At 48.2% G+C, this 20,603-nt stretch overlaps 1 protein-coding gene across 1 annotated transcript; it reads right to left on the reverse strand.

Annotated features, from left to right (window-relative positions):
• Positions 1–5,693: 5,693 nt before the first annotated feature.
• On the reverse strand, positions 5,694–13,723 carry LOC121857908 (soluble scavenger receptor cysteine-rich domain-containing protein SSC5D-like). The gene is made up of 4 exons (XM_042354154.1): positions 13,644–13,723; positions 8,238–8,406; positions 6,598–7,039; positions 5,694–6,280 (listed from the first exon to the last, which is right to left on the reverse strand). The coding sequence occupies exons 1-4, from the start codon at positions 13,721–13,723 to the stop codon at positions 5,694–5,696; spliced, it is 1,278 nt and encodes a 425-aa protein (XP_042210088.1).
• Between the last annotated feature and the right edge of the window lie 6,880 nt (positions 13,724–20,603).

Raw genomic sequence — 20,603 nt, forward strand, 5'->3', positions numbered from 1 at the left:
CAGAAACTCTTAAGATTAGAATTAAATAGTTGTCCTCATGTTCTTAGTAATATATTTGTTAGAGAAATTCTACATTCAAAGTAAGTTTGTGTATGTGGGCGGTGTGATGTGTGGGTGGTGAGGTATGTGGTTGGTGGTGTGTATGGGCGGCGTGATGTGGGTGGTGAGGTATGTGGTTGGTGGTGTGTGTGGGTGGTGAGGTATGTGGTTGGGGGTGTGTATGTGTGGGCGGTGGGGTATGTGGCTGGTGTGTGTGGGTGGGTGCGGGGTATGTGGTTGGGGGTGTATGGGCGGCGTGATGTGTGTGAGGTATGTGGTTGGTGGTGTGTGTGTGTGGGTGGGGCATGGGTTGGTGGTGTGGGTGGGTGCGGGGTATGTGGTTGGTGTGTGGGTGGTGAGGTATGTGGTTGGTGGTGTGTAGGCGGCGTGATGTGTGGGTATGTGGTTGGTGGTGTGTATGGCGGCGTGATGTGGGTGGCGGGGTATGTGGTTGGTGGTGTATGGGCGGCGTGATGTGGGGTGGTGGGGTATGTGGTTGGTGGTGTGTGTGTGTGTGTGGGCGGGGTATGTGGTGGTGTGTGTGGGCGGCGTGATGTGGGTGGTGGGTATGTGGTTGTTGTATGTGGGTGGCGTGATGTGTGGGGTGGCGTATGGGTTGGTGGTGTGTGGGTGGTGGGGTATGTGGTTGGTGTTGTGTATGGGCGGCGTGATGTGGGTGTGGCGGGGTATGTGGTTGGTGGTGTGTGGGTCGGTATGTGGTTGGTGGTGTGTATGGGCGGCGTGATGTGTGGTGGCGGGTATGTGGTTGGTTGTATGTGTGGGCGGATGTGTGGGTGGGGGGTATGTGGTTGGTTGTATGTGTGGGTGGTGTATGGGTGGCGGGGTATGTGGTTGGTGGTGTGGGTGGTGGGGTATGTGGTTGGTGGTGTGTATAGGCGTGATGTGTGGGTGGCGGGGTATGGTTGGTTGTATGTGTGGGTGGCGTGATGTGGGTGGCGGGGTATGTGGGGTGTGAGGTGGTGGGGTATGTGGTTGGTGGTGTATGGGCGGCGGAGGGGTGGTGGGTATGTGGTTGGTTGTATGTGTGGGTGGCGTGATGTGTGGGTGGCGGATGTGGTTGGTGTTGTGTATGGGCGGCGTGATGTGGGTGGCGGGGTATGTGGTTGGTGGTGTGGGGGGGTATGTGGTTGTGGTGTATGGGCGGCGTGATGTGGGTGGCGGGGTATGTGGTTGGTTGTATGTGTGGGTGGCGTGATGTGGTGGCGGGGTATGGTTGGTGGTGGAGTGGGTGGTGTATGTGGTTGGTGGTGTGGGGCGGTGGATGTGGTGGCGGTATTTGGTTGGTGGTGTGTATGGGCGGTGTGATGTGGGTGGTGGGTATGTGGTTGGTGGTGTGTATGGGCGGTGTGATGTGTGGGTGGTGGGGTATGGGTTGGTGTTGTGTGGGGCGTGATGTGTGGGTGGTGGGTATGTGGTTGGTGGTGTGTATGGGCGGTGTGATGTGGGTGGCTGGGTATGTGGTTGGTGATGTGTGTGTGGGTGGGTGGCGGGGTATGAGGTTGAGGTGTGTATGGGCGGTGTGATGTGGGTGGCGGGTATGTGGTTGGTGGTGTGTGTGTGTGGTGGGGTATGTGGTTGGTGGTGTGTATGGGCGGCGGATGTGTGGGTGGCGTGATGTGTGGGTGGCGGGGTATGTGGTTGGTGGTGTGTGGTGGTGGGGTATGTGGTTGGTGGTGTGTATGGGCGGCGGATGTGGGGGGTTGGTTGGTGGTGTGTGGGTGGCGTAGGGGGTGCGGTATGTGGTTGGTGGTGTGTGTGGGTGGCGGGTATGTGTGGTGGTGTGTAGGCGGCGGATGTGGGTGGCGGGGATGTGGTTGGTGGTGTGGGTGGTGGGGTATGTGGTTGGTGGTGTGTATGGGCGGCGTGATGTGTGGGTGGTGGGGTATGTGGTTGGTGGTGTGTGGGTGGCGTGATGTGGGTGGCGGGTATGTGGTTGGTGTGTGGGTGGCGTATGTGGTTGGTGGTGTGGCGGCGGATGTGTGGTGGTGGGGAATGTGATTGGTGGTGTGTGTGGGTGGGGTTATGGGTTGGTGGTGGGGCGGCGTGATGTGTGGGTGGCGGTATTTGTGGTGGTATGGTGTGATGTGGGTGGTGGGTATGTGGTTGGGGTGTATGGGCGGTGATGTGGGTGGCGGGTATTTGGTTGGTGGTGTTTATGGCGGCGTGATGTGTGGGTGGTGGGGTATGTGGTTGGTGGTGTGGGGCGGTGTGATGTGTGGTGGTGGGTATGTGGTTGGTGGTGTGTGTGTGCGGCGGATGTGTGGCGGCGCGTAGTTGTGGAGTGTTGGGGTGTCTGGGCGGCGGGGTGTGGGTCTCGGAGGTAGCGACCTGACCCGGGTTCTCCACTTCGGCATAATATAATCAATAACACTTTTATAGAAATAATTGTTGGTAGTCACGCCCACCACCTTGCCGTTCACTGCTCCACCCACCACCCTGCCGCTTACTGCTCCACCCACCACCCTACTGCTCCACCCACCAATAATTACCTAATTCCACCACCCTGCCGCTCATTGCCTCCACCTCCTCCACCCTACTGCTCCACCCACCACCCTCATTGCTCCACCCACCTCACCCTATTGCTCCACCCACCACCCTACTGCTCCACCCACCACCTCTTCCGATTCCACCAACCACCCCACTGCTCCACCCACCACCCTGCCGCCTACATTGCACCCACCCACCACCCTCACTGCCTCCACCCACCACCCACTGCCCCACCCTCCACCCCACTGCTCACCCTCCACCCCACTGCTCCACCCACCACCCCATTGCTCCACCCACCACCTTCACTGCTCCACCCACCACCCTGCCGCTACTGCTCCACCCTTCACCCTCCACCCCATTCGCTCCACCCACCACCTCACTGCTCCACACCCACCACCCCTGCCGCTTACTGCCCACCCCTCCACCCTCCAATCTCACTGCTCCAATTCCACCACCCTACTGCTCCACCCACCACCCCACTGCTCCACCCACCCACCCGCCCACCACCCCTGCCGCCCACCAATCTCCGCCACCCACTCATATAGTGTGTAGTGTATGTTTCCTGTATGTTGCTTCACCATTCATGTTATCATCATTACCTACTGTCATGCCGAGAAAAAACGACTAGAAAAGTGAAAATAATTATACCAGTCCTTCCGTATCATGCGTGTGTATGTGTGAGTGTATGTATGTAGGTGTGTGATACTAATTCTAATAAATAACTATTTTTATTACCTCGAATTAGACCATTGGACATGAGATGACAATGTACAGGACAATATAATACAAGTTACAGGTATACAGGTGTATTATTACACTACATAATCACCTGTAACACAAACTAGTGTGGTGAAGGTAATGGTGACGCACCATCCAGAGAACATCTGTGCAGTGACTAGAACAAGACGGACTCATTAGTTACATCACCAAGCAGCAACGTGAACCTGGTCACTATAGTTCATTAAGGAAGTGTTGTGTTTATAAGTGGTGTTGTTTACACCCGTGGTTGTAACTACCACCAAGGTGTTACCTGTTGTTTACACCTGTGGCTGTGACTACCACCAAGGTGTTACGTGTTATTTACACCTGTGGCTGTGACTACCACGTGTTGTTTACACCTGTGGCTGTGACTACCACCAAGGTGTTACGTGTTATTTACACCTGTGGCTGTGACTACCACGTGTTGTTTACACCTGTGGCTGTGACTACCACGTGTTGTTTACACCCGTGGCTGTGACTACCACGTGTTGTTTACACCTGTGGCTGTGACTACCACGTGTTGTTTACACCCGTGGCTGTGACTACCACCAAACCCTTAAGGACAGGTGCTCATGTTCAGTGTTTCTTCTTGAATAATGGACATAAACTCATCAAGGTGTGGCGTGGAGAAGGGAACATATATGACAGGTTAAGAATACTAAATTGTTACTCTCTCTCTCTCTCTCTCTCTCTCTCTCTCTCTCTCTCTCTCTCTCTCTCTCTCTCTCTCTCTCTCTCTCTCTCTCTGCAATTTTTCATGTTAGATTTTGATTTTGATGATACAATTATTTTTTTATTATTTGTGGAAGGCGAGAAACGTCATCACATCTTAATCAGGTAAACCAAAACACAACAGCTGACCCCTGTGCCTGGGGAGGAGGAGGGGGGTAGAGGGAAAGGAGGAGACGGGGGGGAGAGAAATGGAAGAGGGAGGGATGGGTGAAGGTAAGGAGATGGAAGAGGGAGGTAGAAGAAGGACGCAGTGAAATGGAGAAGTGGGAGAGGGAGGGTTGATCGGAGAAGGGAGGGAAGAAAGGAGAGATGAAAGAAGAGAGTAAGAAATAAAGGAAGGAAACGGAAAGGTGGAGGAGAAAGGGATGCGGTAGGTGAGTCACACACACACACACACACACACACACACACACACACACACACACACACACAGATATTCCTCCACTTCTTAGTTATCTCACTAATATCCTTATCCTCCTCTTCACTTCTAATTCTTCTCTCTCTCTCTCTCCATTCATTCGAAATCTATCTATCTATCTATCTATCTATCTATCTATCTATCTATCTATCTATCTATCTATCTATCTATCTATCTATCTATCTATCTATCTATCTGTCTGTCTGTCTGTCTGTCTGTCTGTCTGTCTGTCTGTCTGGCTCTGTCTCTGTCTGTCTGTCCCTAATAATAATAATAATAATTAACGGTTTATTGAAAGAGCATGGCAGCCCGAAGGCTGAAAATATACAGTTACATAATTGGTGAATGGGTCTCTTGATTGACAAATAATATACAAGTAACATAAGTGATACAAATATGATATATAATAACTAGGTGGGGAGAAGGTCATACTACAGGACATTTCAATATAGTAACAGTGTAAAACGGTAAGATTGACTGACAGGGAGTGAATACACTGGTTGATTACAAGTTATTGATAATTTTTACAATGGTTGGGACTGGGCTGTTCTTATTGAGATCAGTTCTTGCTCGTATGGGCTGGATGCGGTTGTGGCGTCGAACAACAATTCTCGAACGAGGGATCTCCGGTGGTAGTAGGAGCCGGTGTCGAGGATGGTGCAGAACCTTCTCACCAAATTTGCAGATGAGGTCGTGGTGATGGTCAAAGAGAGCCGAGAGGGTCAGTGTGTTGAGCACTTCGTGATATATGGAGTAGGAAGGAGAGAGAATAATCTTGCATGCCCTCTTTTGCACTCTTTTCTAGGTGTTTACGCTATGTGGCATTGGGGAGGAAGACCAGGCAGGGGAGGCATAGGTGAGCTTGGGAAGCATGAATGTTAAGTAAACACTGAGGAGCTCGGGCGCGGGAACTCCGAGGGACTTGAGTCTGTCTCTGTCTGTCTGTCTGGGGATGTTTGGGGAGTAGATAATGGGGGGATGGGAACGGATGAGGGAGGAAATGGTTTGGGATGGAGAAGGAAGAAGTGTGTGAGAGGGAATATGGAGAGTGATGGGTAGAAAAGGGTTCAGGACGGGGGAGGGGTATGGATGTGGGGATATATATATAGGAAAGGGTTAAGGGAGAGGGTGTTTGTGGGAGGTATAGGGGAAGGGTGGGAGGGGTAGTAGTTCCACTAATCAGGCGCAGTGAAGCGAATGACTATCAATCTAGATTAAATACTCCTTGAGTGTGTGATTACCGGCGAATAACCAATCTTTTTGAGGGGGCAACAAACACGTGTGGTGCGGAGGCACACATGTGGTGCTGGGAGACACATGTGGTGCTGGGAGACAAGTGTGGTGCTGGGGGACACGTGTGGTGCTGGGGAACACGTGTGGTGCTGGGGGACACGTGTGGTGCTGGGGAACACGTGTGGTGCTGGGGGACACGTGTGGTGCTGGGGAACAAGTGTGATGGGGGGAGATGTGGTGCTGGGGACACGTGTGGTGCTGGGGAACACGTGTGGTGCTGGAGACAAGTGTGATGGTGGGAGACAAGTGTGGTGCTGGGGGACGTGTGGTGCTGGGGACACGTGTGGTGCTGGGGGACACGTGTGGTGCTGCGGGACACGTGTGGTGCTGGGGACACGTGTGGTGCTGGGGAACACGTGTGGTGCTGGGAAACAAGTGTGGTGCTAGGGGACGTGTGGTGCTGGGGAGACAAGTGTGGGGCGTGTGGGGGACACGTGTGGGTGCTGGGGGACACGTGTGGTGCTGGGGACGTGGTGCTGCATGACAGTGTGGTGCTGGGGACACGTGTGGTGCTGGGAGATACGTGTGGTGCTGGGGGACAAAATGGTGCTGGACACGTGGTGAGGTGTGGGGACACGTGTGGTGCGTGTGGTGCTGGGAGATAAGTGTGGTGCTGGTGGGACACGTGTGGTGCTGGGGGACGTGTGGTGCTCAGGGACACGCGTGGTGCTGGGGACACGTGTGGTACTGAAGGACACATGTGGTGCTGGGGGACACGTGTGGTGCTGGGACACGTGGTGCTGGGGACACGTGTGTGCTGGGGAGGACACGTGTGGTGCTAATAATAATAATAATAATAATTAACGGTTTTTGAAAGAGGCAGCAAGAAGGCTGAAATATACAGTTACATATTTGGGGACATCGTGTGGTGACAGGGACACATGTGGTGCTGGGGACACGTGTGGTGCTGGTGCTGGGGACACGTGTGGTGCTGGGGGGCACAGTGTGTGGTGCTGACACGTGTGGTGTTGGGGACACGTGTGGTGCTGGGGGACACTGGTGCTGTGGGGCTGGGGACCCGTGTGGTGCTGGGGCGTGTGGTGCTGGGGACACGTGTGGTGCTGGGGGACACGTGTGGTGCTGGGGACGCGTGTGATGCTGGGGACACGTGTGGTGCTGGAGGACACGTGTGGTGCTGGGGACACGTGTGGTGTGTGGGGGACACGTGGTCTGGGGACGTGTGGTGCTGGGGGACACGTGTGGTGCTGGGGGGACACGTGTGGTGTGGGGACACGCTGGTGTGGAGGTGTGGTGCTGGGACACGTGTGGTGCTGGGGGACACGTGTGGTGCTGGAGGACACGGGGACACGTGTGGTGCTGGGACGTGTGTGGTGGGGGACACGTGTGGTGCTGGAGGACACGTGTGGTGCTGGGGACACGTGTGGTGTGGGGACACGTGTGTGGTGGTGGGGACACGTGTGGAGGGCGTGTGGTGCTGGAGGGGACACGTGTGGTGCTGGAGGACACGTGTGGTGCTGGGACACGTGTGGTGCTGGAGGACACGTGCTGGGGACGTGTGGTGCTGGAGGACACGTGTGGGCTGGGGGGACATGTGTGGTGCTGGAGGGACACGTATATGTGGTGGGACACGTGTGGTGCTGGGAAGGACACGTGTGGTGCTGGAAGGACACGTGTGGTGCTGGAGGACACGTGTGGTGCTGGAGGACAGGCACTGGAGGACACGTGTGGTGCTGGAGGGACACGTGTGTGGAGGTGCTGGAGGACACGTGTGGTGCTGGGGGACACGTATGGTGTGGGGGACACGTGTGGTGCTGGAGGACACGTGTGGTGCTTGGTATCAACTCGTATTCTTATTATTGATGAATATGTATATTATTCCCTAAATTCTGGCTCCTGAGACGTAGGTCAACTCGTATCGTCCTCGGCACGTGTTAATGACCCAAGCTATAGTTCAATAGATCCCCTGGACTGCCTGTATTTCAATTAATCCCTTCGGGGTACTTGAAATTCAGGTGATTCTCCCTGGTTGCTTAGAGTTTGGTTGATCACCCCGGGGTAATTAATGCTCAGTTGATCACCCCGGGGGTACCTAATGTTCAGTTGATCACCCCGGGGGTACTTAATGTTCAGTTGATCACCCCGGGGGTACTTAATGTTCAGTTGATCACCCCGGGGGTACTTAATGTTCAGTTGATCCCCCGGGATGATCAATGTTCAGTTGATCACCCCGGGGATGATCAATGTTCAGTTGATCACCCCGGGTGATCAATGTTCAGTTGATCACCTCGGGTGTACTTAATGTTCAGTTGATCACCCCGGGGTGATGAATGTTCAGTTGATCACCCCGGGGGTACTTAATGTTCAGTTGATCACCCGGGGTGATCAATGTTCAGTTGCTCACCCCGGGGGATCAACCACCCTTTAGGCTGGTAATTTAATCGTAACAGAAGGTAGTGTCAGGAGGCTCCTTACTGAATTATAAAATTCAAGAGGTCAGAGGTCAGGGTCACAGAGTCATAATATTCACCGTACGTTCGGCAGCCTGGTTCCTTTGCCAGTGGGTGAACATGTCGCTGCTGCCAATCGTCTGGTTGAAATTATCGCCTGACACCCGGGGAGACTGGGGACCTGCAGAGGAAATATAGATCACTTTTGGTGATGCAGGTTTAGTGTTCACGTGTTTTCGTTGCCTACCTCTGATGTAACAGGCAGGAATAGCTGTTAAAATAATGCGTTACCATTACAAACACTGGCACTTGTCGTGTAAGATCATCATTAACGAAATTAATGACCTGAACCAGTAAATAAAGCACTTAATAAGGTGGAGTCAAGAAGAAATATCACTTGCCCACAATGACTCCTGGGCCGCGGTGCTCTACAACCCTCGCATGTTCTCCACTGTAAACGAATAGATGATACTCCATCAACTTCTTTGGTAGAGGATCGTTTTATCACCTTCATTACCACTGTTATTCATAGCGGCAATAAACAGCAATCAGCAGAGTACATTACATTAATTGTTACAATCAAATACAACTACTCATTACAATCAAAATAACTCATCAAGCAATCCCTGCGGCGACGGCTGGGTGGTCCTGGCAGTAAGAATGCAGTTGACAAAACAAACCTAGGTACGCCCTCCTCCCCTACCCAGCACCTCAACACAGGGAGCGACACATCGACCTTAAATTTAGAAGGAAAACACGATTTGATGTTTATCTGGAATAGCATGATGGTGCCGACGATAAGGTGATGTTGTGGCGCGGCGGAGGCAAGGTGAAGGCCAGGGGGGTGGTGGCGGCCCGCTGAGTCGCGCGGCCACAGTAATTACTACACCATGACGCAGCGCCGCCACCACCGCCGCCACCAGCTAGCACCACTAACATTACTACTACTACTACCACCACCACTACAACCACTATCACCACCACTACAACTACCAGCATCACCACTACCATCAAATTACTCAAACAAGGGTAAACAAAACAAGACATCTGCAAACAAGTTATCTATTAAATTATTCCAAACAATTCAATGACACAGTCGGAATGAAAGAACAAGATGTTAACTGAAGTAGAATCTCGATAAAACAAGTGAGTAAGAGAGAGAAAACGTGATATATGTCAGAAGTAAAGAAATCGCAAGGAGAATCACGCACACACACACAAAGGCAGGACAAACACAGAGTCATTGTCGACGAGAAAGAAAGAAAGATGGAAAGTTATACTGAAAAGACTTGTTTATACATTCAGCTATAACTAATTGAAAGTCCCTCGTCTAATGTTAATGAAAGGTCAACTTGGGTCAGATTTTCGTCAGTGTTATTATTGACCTTTTACAGAAAATGGATAATAAATAAATAAAATAAAATGGTAGTATAAATTTAATTACTTGATGATCTTTTCGAGCATTTGGTCTCCAGTGACGTCAATAGGTTATATTTGACGCCATAATGTTTTTTTAAGGCAGGTAAATCTACACCTGTATAGTAACGGTTTTAAATTGTCCTTCAGAACATTAGAACCTAATTCTATAAAGGAATTAAGCAATATAACTTATAAAGAGCATAGCAAAAAAGTCATATAATATAGGCCTAAGACATGTACTGACTCTGGTAGTTTCCCAAGTCTTCTATTCTTCATAATTTATTTTCCCAAGAAGTAATGAATTAGTGTAAATACTTTATAAACATTTTGGTGATTTTTACGGTCATTTGGATGTTGTTGATCACTTCAGGAGTGTGTTTATATTTCTCATTTAAACCGAGAAGAAAAGTTTACATGTTTCATAATCTTATTCATGTGAAATTATGTAACTTATATTCCAAATCAATTGTTATCTATAAGTTATAAAAGATGATAGGTTTCATATTCTATAATAGAATAACAAATCACATGGAGAAAAATAATCAAAGCTTTATAATTCTTGTAAATCAGTTTATTATAGGACCGACATCTAACAGGTTTACTTCACAGGTCAGATAGACATTCATACAACTGCTGTTTTTTTTAGTATTTTAAGTATATGGGTAAAGCCAACAGTGATTAGTTTGTTTAGGTCACAAGACATTCAGTTATGGTGGGATTCTTTGCTTCAATTATTATATATACAGGTTGTAATATCTCTCTCTCTGCTCCTACCTACATATAACACCTTCCTTTAATAACACTGTACCTCTACCTTCCTTCTCCTTCCTTTCAATTCTCCTCCACCCTACAGTAACATAACACCTCCCTCCTCCACCCTACAGTAACATAACACCTCCCTCCTCCACCCTACAGTAACATAACACCTCCCTCCTCCACCCTACAGTAACATAACACCTCCCTCCTCCACCCTACAGTAGCATAACACCTCCTCCTCCTCCACCCCTACAGTAACACAACACCTCCCTCCTCCACCCCTACAGTAACACACACACTAACACCCCTCCTCCTCCACCCTACAGTAACTCCTCCTCCCTACAGTAACACAACACCTCCCCTCCTCCACCCCTACAGTAACACCCTACAGTAACACACTCCTCCACCCTACAGTAACACAACACTCCCTCCTCCACCCTACAGTAACACCTCTCCTCCTCCACCCCTACAGTAACACAACATCCCTCCTCCACAACCTCCTCCTCCTCCACCCTACAGTAACATAACACCTCCTCCTCCTCCACCCTACAGTAACACCTCCTCCTCCTCCACCCTACAGTAACACAACACTCCCTCCTCCTCCCCCCTACAGTAACACAACACCTCCCTCCTCCTCCACCCCTACAGTAACATAACACCTCCCTCCTCCTCCACCCTACAGTAACAGTAACACAACACTCCCTCCTCCTCCACCCACAGTAACACAACACCTCCCTCCTCCACCCTACAGTAACAGTAACACACAACACCTCCCTCCTCCACCTACAGTAACACCCCTCCTCCACCCTACAGTAACATCCTCCTCCACCCTACAGTAACACAACACCTCCCTCCCTCCACCCTCCAACCCTACAGTAACACAACACAACACCTCCTCCTCCTCCACCCTACAGTAACACAACACTCCTCCTCCACCCTACAGTAACACAACACCTCCCTCCTCCTCCACCCTACAGTAACACAACACCTCCCTCCTCCTCCACCCTACTAACACCTCCCTCCTCCTCCACCCCTACAGTAACACAACACCTCCTCCTCCTCCACCCTACAGTAACACAACAACACAACACCTCCCTCCTCCTCCACCCTACAGTAACACAACACCTCCTCCTCCATCCTACACAACCCCTCCTCCTCCTCCACCCCTACAGTAACGCACCTCCCTCCTCCTCCCCCACAGTAACACACCTCCCTCCTCCTCCACCCCTACAGTAACACAACACCTCCCTCCTCCTCCCACCCTACAGTAACACAAGACCTCCTCCTCCTCCACCCCTCCACTCCCTCCTCCTCCACCCTACAGTAACAACACCTCCCTCCTCCTCCACCCTACAGTAACACAACACCTCCCTCCTCCCTCCCCTCCTACAGTACAGTAACACAACACCTCCCTCCTCCTCCACCCTACAGTAACACACACCTCCCTCCTCCTCCCCCTACAGTAACATAACACCTCCCTCCTCCTCCACCCTACAGTAACACAACACCTCCCTCCTCCTCCACCCCTACAGTAACACAACACCTCCCTCCTCCTCCACCCTACAGTAACACCACCTACACAGTCCAACACCACCTCCCTCCTCCTCCACCCTACAGTCCACACCTCCCTCCTCCTCCACCTCCACACAACAGTAACACAACACCTCCCTCCTCCTCCACCCCTACAGTAACACAACAACACAACACCTCCTCCTCCTCCACCCCTACAGTAACACAACACCCCCCTCCTCCTCCCCACCCTACAGTAACACAACACCTCCCTCCTCCTCCCCCTGCAACACAACACCTCCTCCTCCTCCACCCTACAGTAACACCTCCCTCCTCCTCCTCCCCCCTACAGTAACACAACCTCCCTCCTCCTCCCTCCCCTACAGTAACACACTCCTTCCTCCCCTACAGTAACACAACACCTCCCTCCTCCTCCCCTACCACAACACCTCCCTCCTCCTCCCACAGTAACACAACACCTCCTCCTCCTCCACCCACACCTCCCCCCCTCCTCCTCCACCCCTACAGTAACACAACACCTCCTCCTCCCTCCACCTCCCTCCTCCTCCACCCTACAGTAACACAACACCTCCTCCTCCTCCCCCCCTACAGTAACTAGCACCTCCCCTCCTCCTCCACCCTACAGTAACACAACACCTCCTCCTCCTCACCTACAGTAACACAACACCTCCCTCCTCCTCCACCCTACAGTAACACAGCAGGACCCTCCTCCCCCTCCGTCAGCACACAGACCCTGTGATCAGCTCCACGCCCATCGCCCCACAAAGGAGCTCTGAAAAGCATCACCTTCAATTTGCCACACGGATTTCACGCCTGGTGAAAGAACTGTTCACAACCGAGAGCCCTTTGAGAGGATTTTCAGGTGGTGTGTAGGAACCTATTTTGTGGCACAATGAGCGTATTTGTTCACCCACGCCTTGTAATCAGCCGCGGTCATGCCCCTGAGAGACACGGGTTTTGTCTTGGCGAAAATAATAAGGTTTAGTTTGCGTTGTTTTAGCAAAACTTGTATGGGGTGGATGTGGCCGTCGAGGGGAGGAGGGGCGACGATGACGAGGCGAGGAGCTCACGTCGACGACAGGGTCGGCGAGGTGGATGGGGAAGCCTTGAGGCCAACCTTCCCTCACCTGCTGGCCGACGTATTATTCCCCGATAATTTACTGCTTTCAGAAACATTAAGGAACTGCACACCACTTGAACACGTGACTTCCGCCTTCTTCTGAGAATACTCGTCGTAGGTAATTATTTGAAGCTGCGGGAAGCGATCAATCAATGTTTTCCAGAGGGACGTTCATCCTCCCAAACGCGTGATATCAGTAATTACAGCGAATGAGCGGTGTGTGTGGAACAATGTGCAGGTGTGTCAACTCTCCCTCCTGCCAGTGGCCAGCCAGCACCAGCAACCGAGTGGGAGCTCGACCAGCGCCCTGTGGTACGCCGGTAGCCTAATTCGATTTACGCAAGTTGCTGACTCAGGAATCCATAATTAAGCGACGGGCAAAAATTCGATATCAAATTATGTGAGGTGAATTTGTGATAGCGAGACAATAGGCGGGTCATCGCGACCGGCCCAGGGTGTGAAAGCCTCGTGAGCGACTCGTTGCCCAAGTAACGATTTAATAATGATGCGGCGCGTTCCTCTACCTACCTGGCCAGGTAACTTAAGTCTGGGCCATACGTTCCTCTACCTACCTGGCCAGGTAACTTAAGTCTGGGCCACACGTTCCTTTACCTACCTGGCCAGGTAACTTAAGTCTAGGGCCACACGTTCCTCTACCTACCTGGCCAGGTAACTTAGGTCTGGGGCCACACGTTCCTCTACCTGGCCAAGTACCCTCGGGTCTAGGCCAAACTTGGTCATGATCGCATTATGATAACCAAGAGTTTCCCATTGTTGTATCTTGTTGCCGTGTTATCGTTGCCTTCTGGTTATCTTGACTTACTTACACCGTCTTTGTGTACGTCGTCGTCTGCTTCATCTTAAGGACACTTCTCTTTTGTTTATATTTTAAAGGCGTTTTGAGCTTTTGATGTCGTCGCTATTTTTGTTTATCTCTGAGGCTCTCTGATGATGTTTACTCTCGTTGTATTTCCCCCTCTCCTCTCTCTCTCTCTCTCTCTCTCTCTCTCTCTCTCTCTCTCTCTCTCTCTCTCTCTCTTCTACATCTTACGAAAGGGTTAGCCACGAGGAACGAGAAACAGGCATCTCTTTCGTCTAATTTTATCAAGAAATCTCAATCATTATATTTTATTACTTCACCTGGAGTTAAAATTGACGTTCTCTCGGCCGCTTGAGACGAGAAAACACAAAAACGGAATTCAATGTTATGTTTTTTTGTCCAAATGTGTAATAGAGGCTTTTTATTGCTGTTGTTGTTATTATTGTGTCATTGTTATTATTTAGGTTCTGGTTATTGATATTTTTATTATTATTATTATTATTATTATTATTATTATTATTATTATTATTATTATTATTAATATTATTATTATTATTATTATTATCGTTATTACTGTTTTAATTGTTGTTATTGTTGTTATTTATCATTGCAGGATAAAGAAAAGAAACCGGAAGAACATAAGAAGAAAGACTTAAAGCAACTGATGATTGTAACAACAGAGAGAGAGAGGAGGAATGAGAAACAAAATCAGAAGGAGAAAAAACTAATGATGAAGGAAGACAAATCTGAGGAAGGTAAGGAATAAAAATAAGGAGTCTCAGGTGTGGTGGAGTTAACAGTCAGGTAATTTAACAAAAACAGGTGAAAAAGTGATGAAATTGATGACAGGTGTAGATTGGTTATATATGACAGGAGGGGATGCCAGGAATTGATGCTTGGGGATAGTGCCAGGAATTGATGGTTGGGGATAGTGCCAGGAATTGATGGTTGGGGATAGTGCCAGGAATTGATGGTTGGGGATAGTGCCAGGAATTGGTGGTTGGGGATGGTATTGATGTTGGGGATAGTGCCAGGAATTGATGGTTGGGGATAGTGCCAGGAATTGATGGTTGGGGATAGTGCCAGGAATTGATGGTTGGGGATAGTGCCAGGAATTGGTGGTTGGGGATAGTGCCAGGAATTGATGGTTGGGGATAGTGCCAGGAATTGATGGTTGGGGATAGTGCCAGGAATTGATGACATAGAAGATAGTGCCAGGAATTGATGACTTGGTGGAGAGTGCCAAGAATTGATGGCATGGTGAACAGTGTCAAGAATTGATGACAGGAGGGGAGAGTGCCAAGAATTTATGACATAAAAGATAGTGCCAAGAATTGATGAAAGAAATGGATAGATTATGCATGACGGGGGGAGGGGGGGGGGGTGAGATGATAGTGCCATGAGAATGATAAGAGAGCTGTGTAGATCCTAAATGAAAGAGAAGAATGACTTAGAACGATTTGAAACATTTGCTTGTAAAGAAAAGAAAATATAAAACTTGTACCTATATCGAAAGTCGTAAATAAGACTATTTTTTATAAAGGTATTGATAAAAAAAAATCTATAAAATGGGTAAAAACGCGATTTTATTTTTTAGCTTTTAGAGGAAATTTCGTTAAAATAATGACCCGCTAAATATTTCCAGCTCTAGGCCTGAACTGTGACGTCATCAGAGGTATTCGTGAATGGTTGAGGGTTAGAGCAAGAGTTTCAGTTATTCAAGTGAGTCAAGAGTGAATTAGACTTATTTTCAAGAATCATTTAAAACAGTCATGAATGAATTATGGCTATTTACAAGTCATGCAAGAATTATAGTTATTTAAAGTCATAAATTAATTATTGTTATTTACAAGTCATGAATCAATTACAGCTATTTACAAGTCATGCAAGAATTATAGTTATTTACAAAAGTCATGCAAGAATTATAGTCATTTACAATAGTCATGCAAGAATTATAGTTATTTACAATAGTCATGCAATACTATGAGTTTGTTTACAAAAGTCATGCAAGAATTATAGTTATTTACAATAGTCATGCAAGAATTATAGTTATTTACAATAGTCATGCAAGAATTATAGTTATTTACAATAGTCATGCAAGAATTATAGTTATTTACAATAGTCATGCAAGAATTATAGTTATTTACAATAGTCATGCAAGAATTATAGTTATTTACAATAGTCATGCAAGAATTATAGTTATTTACAATAGTCATGCAAGAATATAAGTTTGTTTACGATAGTCACTTAAGACGATAAAAACCACGACGGTCAACGCTGGTAAGACTTATAAGAGTCATCGTACTTCATAATGTGAGCTTGTTATTCTTATATGTAGCTTCCGTGTTACGTCATTGGCCAGTTTGTTATTGTAATCTAAACAGTTGATTAGTTCAGCCATCATCTAGGTATGACTCCCCTCCCCTCGTCCTTTTCCCCTTCCCCCCCCTCTCCTCTCTCCCTTTCTCCTCCCTTTTTCCTCTTTGATTGAGTGCTGGAGCTGATATTTTCTTGTTTTTGTTTTGAAGGTGGGTGGGGGAGAGGAAAGATAGAATGGTAGGGAAGGAGGGAGGAAGGAGAGGAAAGGGAGATATGATGGTAGATAGGTAATGGGTAAAGAGGAGATATGATAGATAGGGAATGAGGGGTAGGTAATGGGTAGTAGGAGGAGGAGAAGAGATAGGGTAATGGAATGGGGAGGAAAAGGAGGATATGATGGTAGATAGATAGTAATGGTAGATATATCAGTATGGGGGAAAGGAAGAAGGAAGGAGGAAAAGGAGAATCCTGATGGAGGCGGAGAGACACACACACACACGATATACTAGGATATACCAGGATATATCTCGTATTATAGCAGGATATACCAGGACCATAATACCAGGATATATACCAGTATTCTACCCCCCTGGGTTTGAAAGAAGAAGAGAAGGAGGAAGAGGAAGAATGATGAGGAGGAGGAGGGAAGAAAGAGGAGGGTGGAGGAGAAGCTAGGAGGAGGTGAAAGAAGTAGAAGAGGATCAGGAAGGAGAGTTGAGGAGGGGGAAGAGGAGCAACAGGAAAATTAGCAGAATGATGAATAGAAGGAGGTGGAGGGAAGAGGGAGAGGAACAGGAAGAAGTAGAAGAGAAACAACAGGAGAAGGAAGGAAGAGGGAGAGTAGAAAGAGGAGCAAGAGGAAGCAGAAGAGAAGCACCAGGAGGAGGAGTAGTAGTAGCAAAATGATGAATAGGAGAAGGGAAGAGGGAGAGGAGTAGAAAAAAGGGAAGGAAGAGGAGTAGAAAGAGAAAGGAAGAGGAATGGAAGGAGGAAGGAAGAGGAATAGAAGGAATGAAGGAAGGAATAGAAGGAGGGACGGAAAGGAATAGAAGGAATGAAGGAAGGAATAAAAGGAGGGACGGAAGAGGAATAGAGGGCAGGAAGGAAGTAATAAAAGGAAGTAAGTAATAGAAGGAAAGAAGTAGTAGAAGGAAGGAAGGAAGGAAGAGGAGTAGTAGAAGGAGGAAGGAGGGACGCCAGCCACTACACACGACCCAGCAATGAGTTATCCTTGAGTAAATAAACAAGGAGGTACACTATGTATTGCCGCAGTCAACCATGACATGATTTACAACACAAGCCGCGAGGAGGAGACGAGGAGACGAGGAAGAATGAAGGAGAAGACGTAGGAGAGGAAGAAGAATGAAGGAGAAGACGTAGAAGAAGCAGAAACATAGAAGGAGGAGGAGGAGAAGACGAGGAAGACGAACAAGAATGAAGGAGAAGACGTAGGAGAAGAAGAAAAATGAAGGAGAAGACGTAGAAGAAGCAGAAACATAGAAGGAGGAGGAGGAGAAGACGAGGAAGACGAACAAGAATGAAGGAGAAGACGTAGGAGAAGAAGAAGAATGAAGGAGAAGACGTAAGAGAAGAAGAAAAAGAAAACATAGAAGAAGGAGGAGAAGAAGACACAGAAGAAGAGTACAAAGATAACAAGAAGAAGAAATAGAACAACAATAACAAAACGACCACGAAGAGGATTACAAAGGAAAATGAACAATAATAAAAAAAAGGAAGAAAAACAAAAAAAGAAGGCGAAGAAGAGGAAGAAGACATAAAGCAAGAACAAGAAGACGAAGAACAAATATCAAACAGGTTTTATGATAATGTGGTGGTGGCGGGGAGGGAGGCGGGGGAGGGGGTTGAAATTGATGGCTGGTGGCTGAGGCAATATCTCTACTTGGTATATTAGCCAGTGGTCAGGTGAGGAAGCTGGATGGATTGAGTAATAGATAGATGGATGGATGGATAGATAGATGGGAAAGTTATAAAACCTAAACTAACTATAACACTATCCCAGGCTATATCGTCATTGTACTGAACGATATATAATGACTCTGATGCTTGAAGCTATTAACAATCAATGTCAGGAGGGAGATTGTGAGCATTAATTATCATATCATGAGCTGGTTAACTACTGAGCTATTGTGCTGACTACTGTGCATTATGGCTATTGTGAACGATACTCCTAAGGACGATACTCCAGACGATACTCCAAATATGATACTCCAAATACGATACTTCAAATACGATACTCCAAATACGATACTCCAAGCACGATACTCCAAATACGATAATCCAAATACGATACTCCAAATACGATACTCCAAATACGATACTCCAAATACGATACCCCAAATACGATACCCCAAATACGATACCCCAAATACGATACTCCAAATACGATACTCCAAATACGATACTCCAAATACGATACTCCAAATACAATACTTCAAGGTAAAAAAAAAGTACCTGAAATTAACTCGGTATTATGAGTCTTTAATAAACGATATACTTACCTGTCTCATCCGTAACTACCTGTAATATGTATATATAAATACCTTCCAGTACCGACTTTTACTGCAGGATACCATGAACTAGGTATCTGTCATGGTGTGTGTTTAGTACCTGGTAGTTTGTCTGTCATGTACGATACTTGTATTAGTTTGATCTGATTGTGTTCTGTTGATCTTGTTACGTTAGGTTAGGTTAGGTTAGGTTAGATTTTCGTTAGGTTAGGTTAGATTTTCGTTAGGTTAGGTTAGATTTTCGTTAGGTTAGGTTAGATTTTCGTTAGGTTAGGTTAGATTTTCGTAAGGTTAGGTTAGGTCAGGTTAGGTTTGCGTTAGGGTGGTTAATCTTAATGTGAAATAAGCTATGGTGCCTAATCTTCACGTGATCCAATTATGGTCCTGTCCACTACCTTCATCAGTATCTGTGTGAGGACAGCAACACCGGCCACCGTAACCAATGGGGGAAGACCTGCACCAGTTATTATGGAAATGACTCCTGGAGCTCCTGCCACTGTTCCCAGAAGCTCGTTCCAATTATTTTCAATGGAGTAAAACGGAGGTCGTGATTACCCGCGCGCGAGTCTGTGTTTGTTCAGGTGCGTGTGTCGCGGAGGCTCCCTACCTGCTAATAGGTGCACCACGCCGCCATTGCATACCGCTAAATTATACGCAAATATAAGAGCGAAATTAGGTATGCAAATGCCAAAACAAATAGGAAACGGTGTAGGAACGGCGAATAGAACAATGGCAGCCCTAGTCTAATTACAGGGTGGTGAGAGGTATTAATAATATTTATGCGTGCGGCGCTGTGTTTACGAGCGCCGCCATTGGTGGGTCGGCTCTCAACACAAGTCACCCTTCCCCAGATGATGTCCCGCTAACCCGAACAAGTGTTTAAATACGTTGCTTTTCTATGCACTTTTCCAGGAAATTTTTCCTTTTTGACGGTATTCCGGATTCCTTAAACTGACACAATCGTGCCTTCACCGCCTCTGGTACGGCTGTCGCCTGTCACCACCTCCAGTAAACGTCTTCAGGAGTCTCGGGCCCCGGCAGTGCCCGCCAACCCCCTCACCATCTGCTAAAGGAGAAGGGGAGCCATGGCGCGCCGAATATATTGTTTCTAATTGTTTTTAGTCGTACATAAATTTGGATATCGAGTCCCGGCTGTGGTAACTGTCGGAATGCACGGGGGGAGGTAAGGTGGTTGTTTACCCACCCCATCAGCGTCTGTCTGGTTGAGTGTTGATAAGATCTGCCGGAGCTACCGTAGTGGTGGTGGCGGCAACTAACTATGCATGGAGAAACGACCAGCAGGACTTATCGGGCATAATATGATGGCCTCTAAGAGCTATCGTATATATTATGAAGCTCTCCGTAGGTTATCGTCCATACTGCGGTGATCTCTGGTGGCTGGAGTGTCTGGCCTCACCTCCCTGCTGGGTCTAGCGTAGCGGCCATCATCAACTACCGTGAAGATGGTGACAAGAATAAAGAGGCTAACACGTCTTATGGCGGCCGCACGGAGCTTCATGTGTGTGAGTGTGTGTCCATCTGCTCAAACATTGGCATAAATTACTATGACCTTTAGGGCCCACAAAGCATCACATAAACCAACCCTCAAAAGGCTTCAATAAGGGCAATGGTAAACACGCAATGCTCACACACAACACACACACAACACACACACACACACACACACACACACACACACACACACACACACACACACACACACACACACACACACACGAGAGAGACACAACACACACACACAACACACACACACACACACACACACACACACACACACACACACACACACACACACACACACACACACACGAGAGAGACATACCGTGTAGAAACCTCCAGGTAACGAACCTCAAGTACTATACCTGGCGACCTCCAACATCTACCGTGGGAAAAAAAGTCCTCCACAAGACTCACGTGAGGTATCGTGAGGCCA

The sequence above is a fragment of the Homarus americanus genome, unplaced genomic scaffold (assembly GCF_018991925.1).
Source record: "Homarus americanus isolate GMGI-L3 unplaced genomic scaffold, GMGI_Hamer_2.0 scaffold4582, whole genome shotgun sequence".
Lineage (NCBI taxonomy): Eukaryota > Metazoa > Arthropoda > Malacostraca > Decapoda > Nephropidae > Homarus > Homarus americanus.

What these genes read in the sequence shown, in the direction of transcription:
- LOC121857908 (XM_042354154.1), bottom strand. Translation starts at nt 13,723, where the DNA reads ATGACCAAGTTTGGCCTAGACCCGAGGGTACTTGGCCAGGTAGAGGAA. An exon ending in GACCTAAGTTACCTGGCCAG is followed by an intron (nt 8,407 to 13,643) that starts GTAGGTAGAGGA and finishes CTGTTACATCAG; the next exon opens with AGGTAGGCAACGAAAACACG. An exon ending in CACACGATGTCCCCAAATAT is followed by an intron (nt 6,281 to 6,597) that starts GTAACTGTATAT and finishes TTTGTCCCCCAG; the next exon opens with CACCACACGTATCTCCCAGC.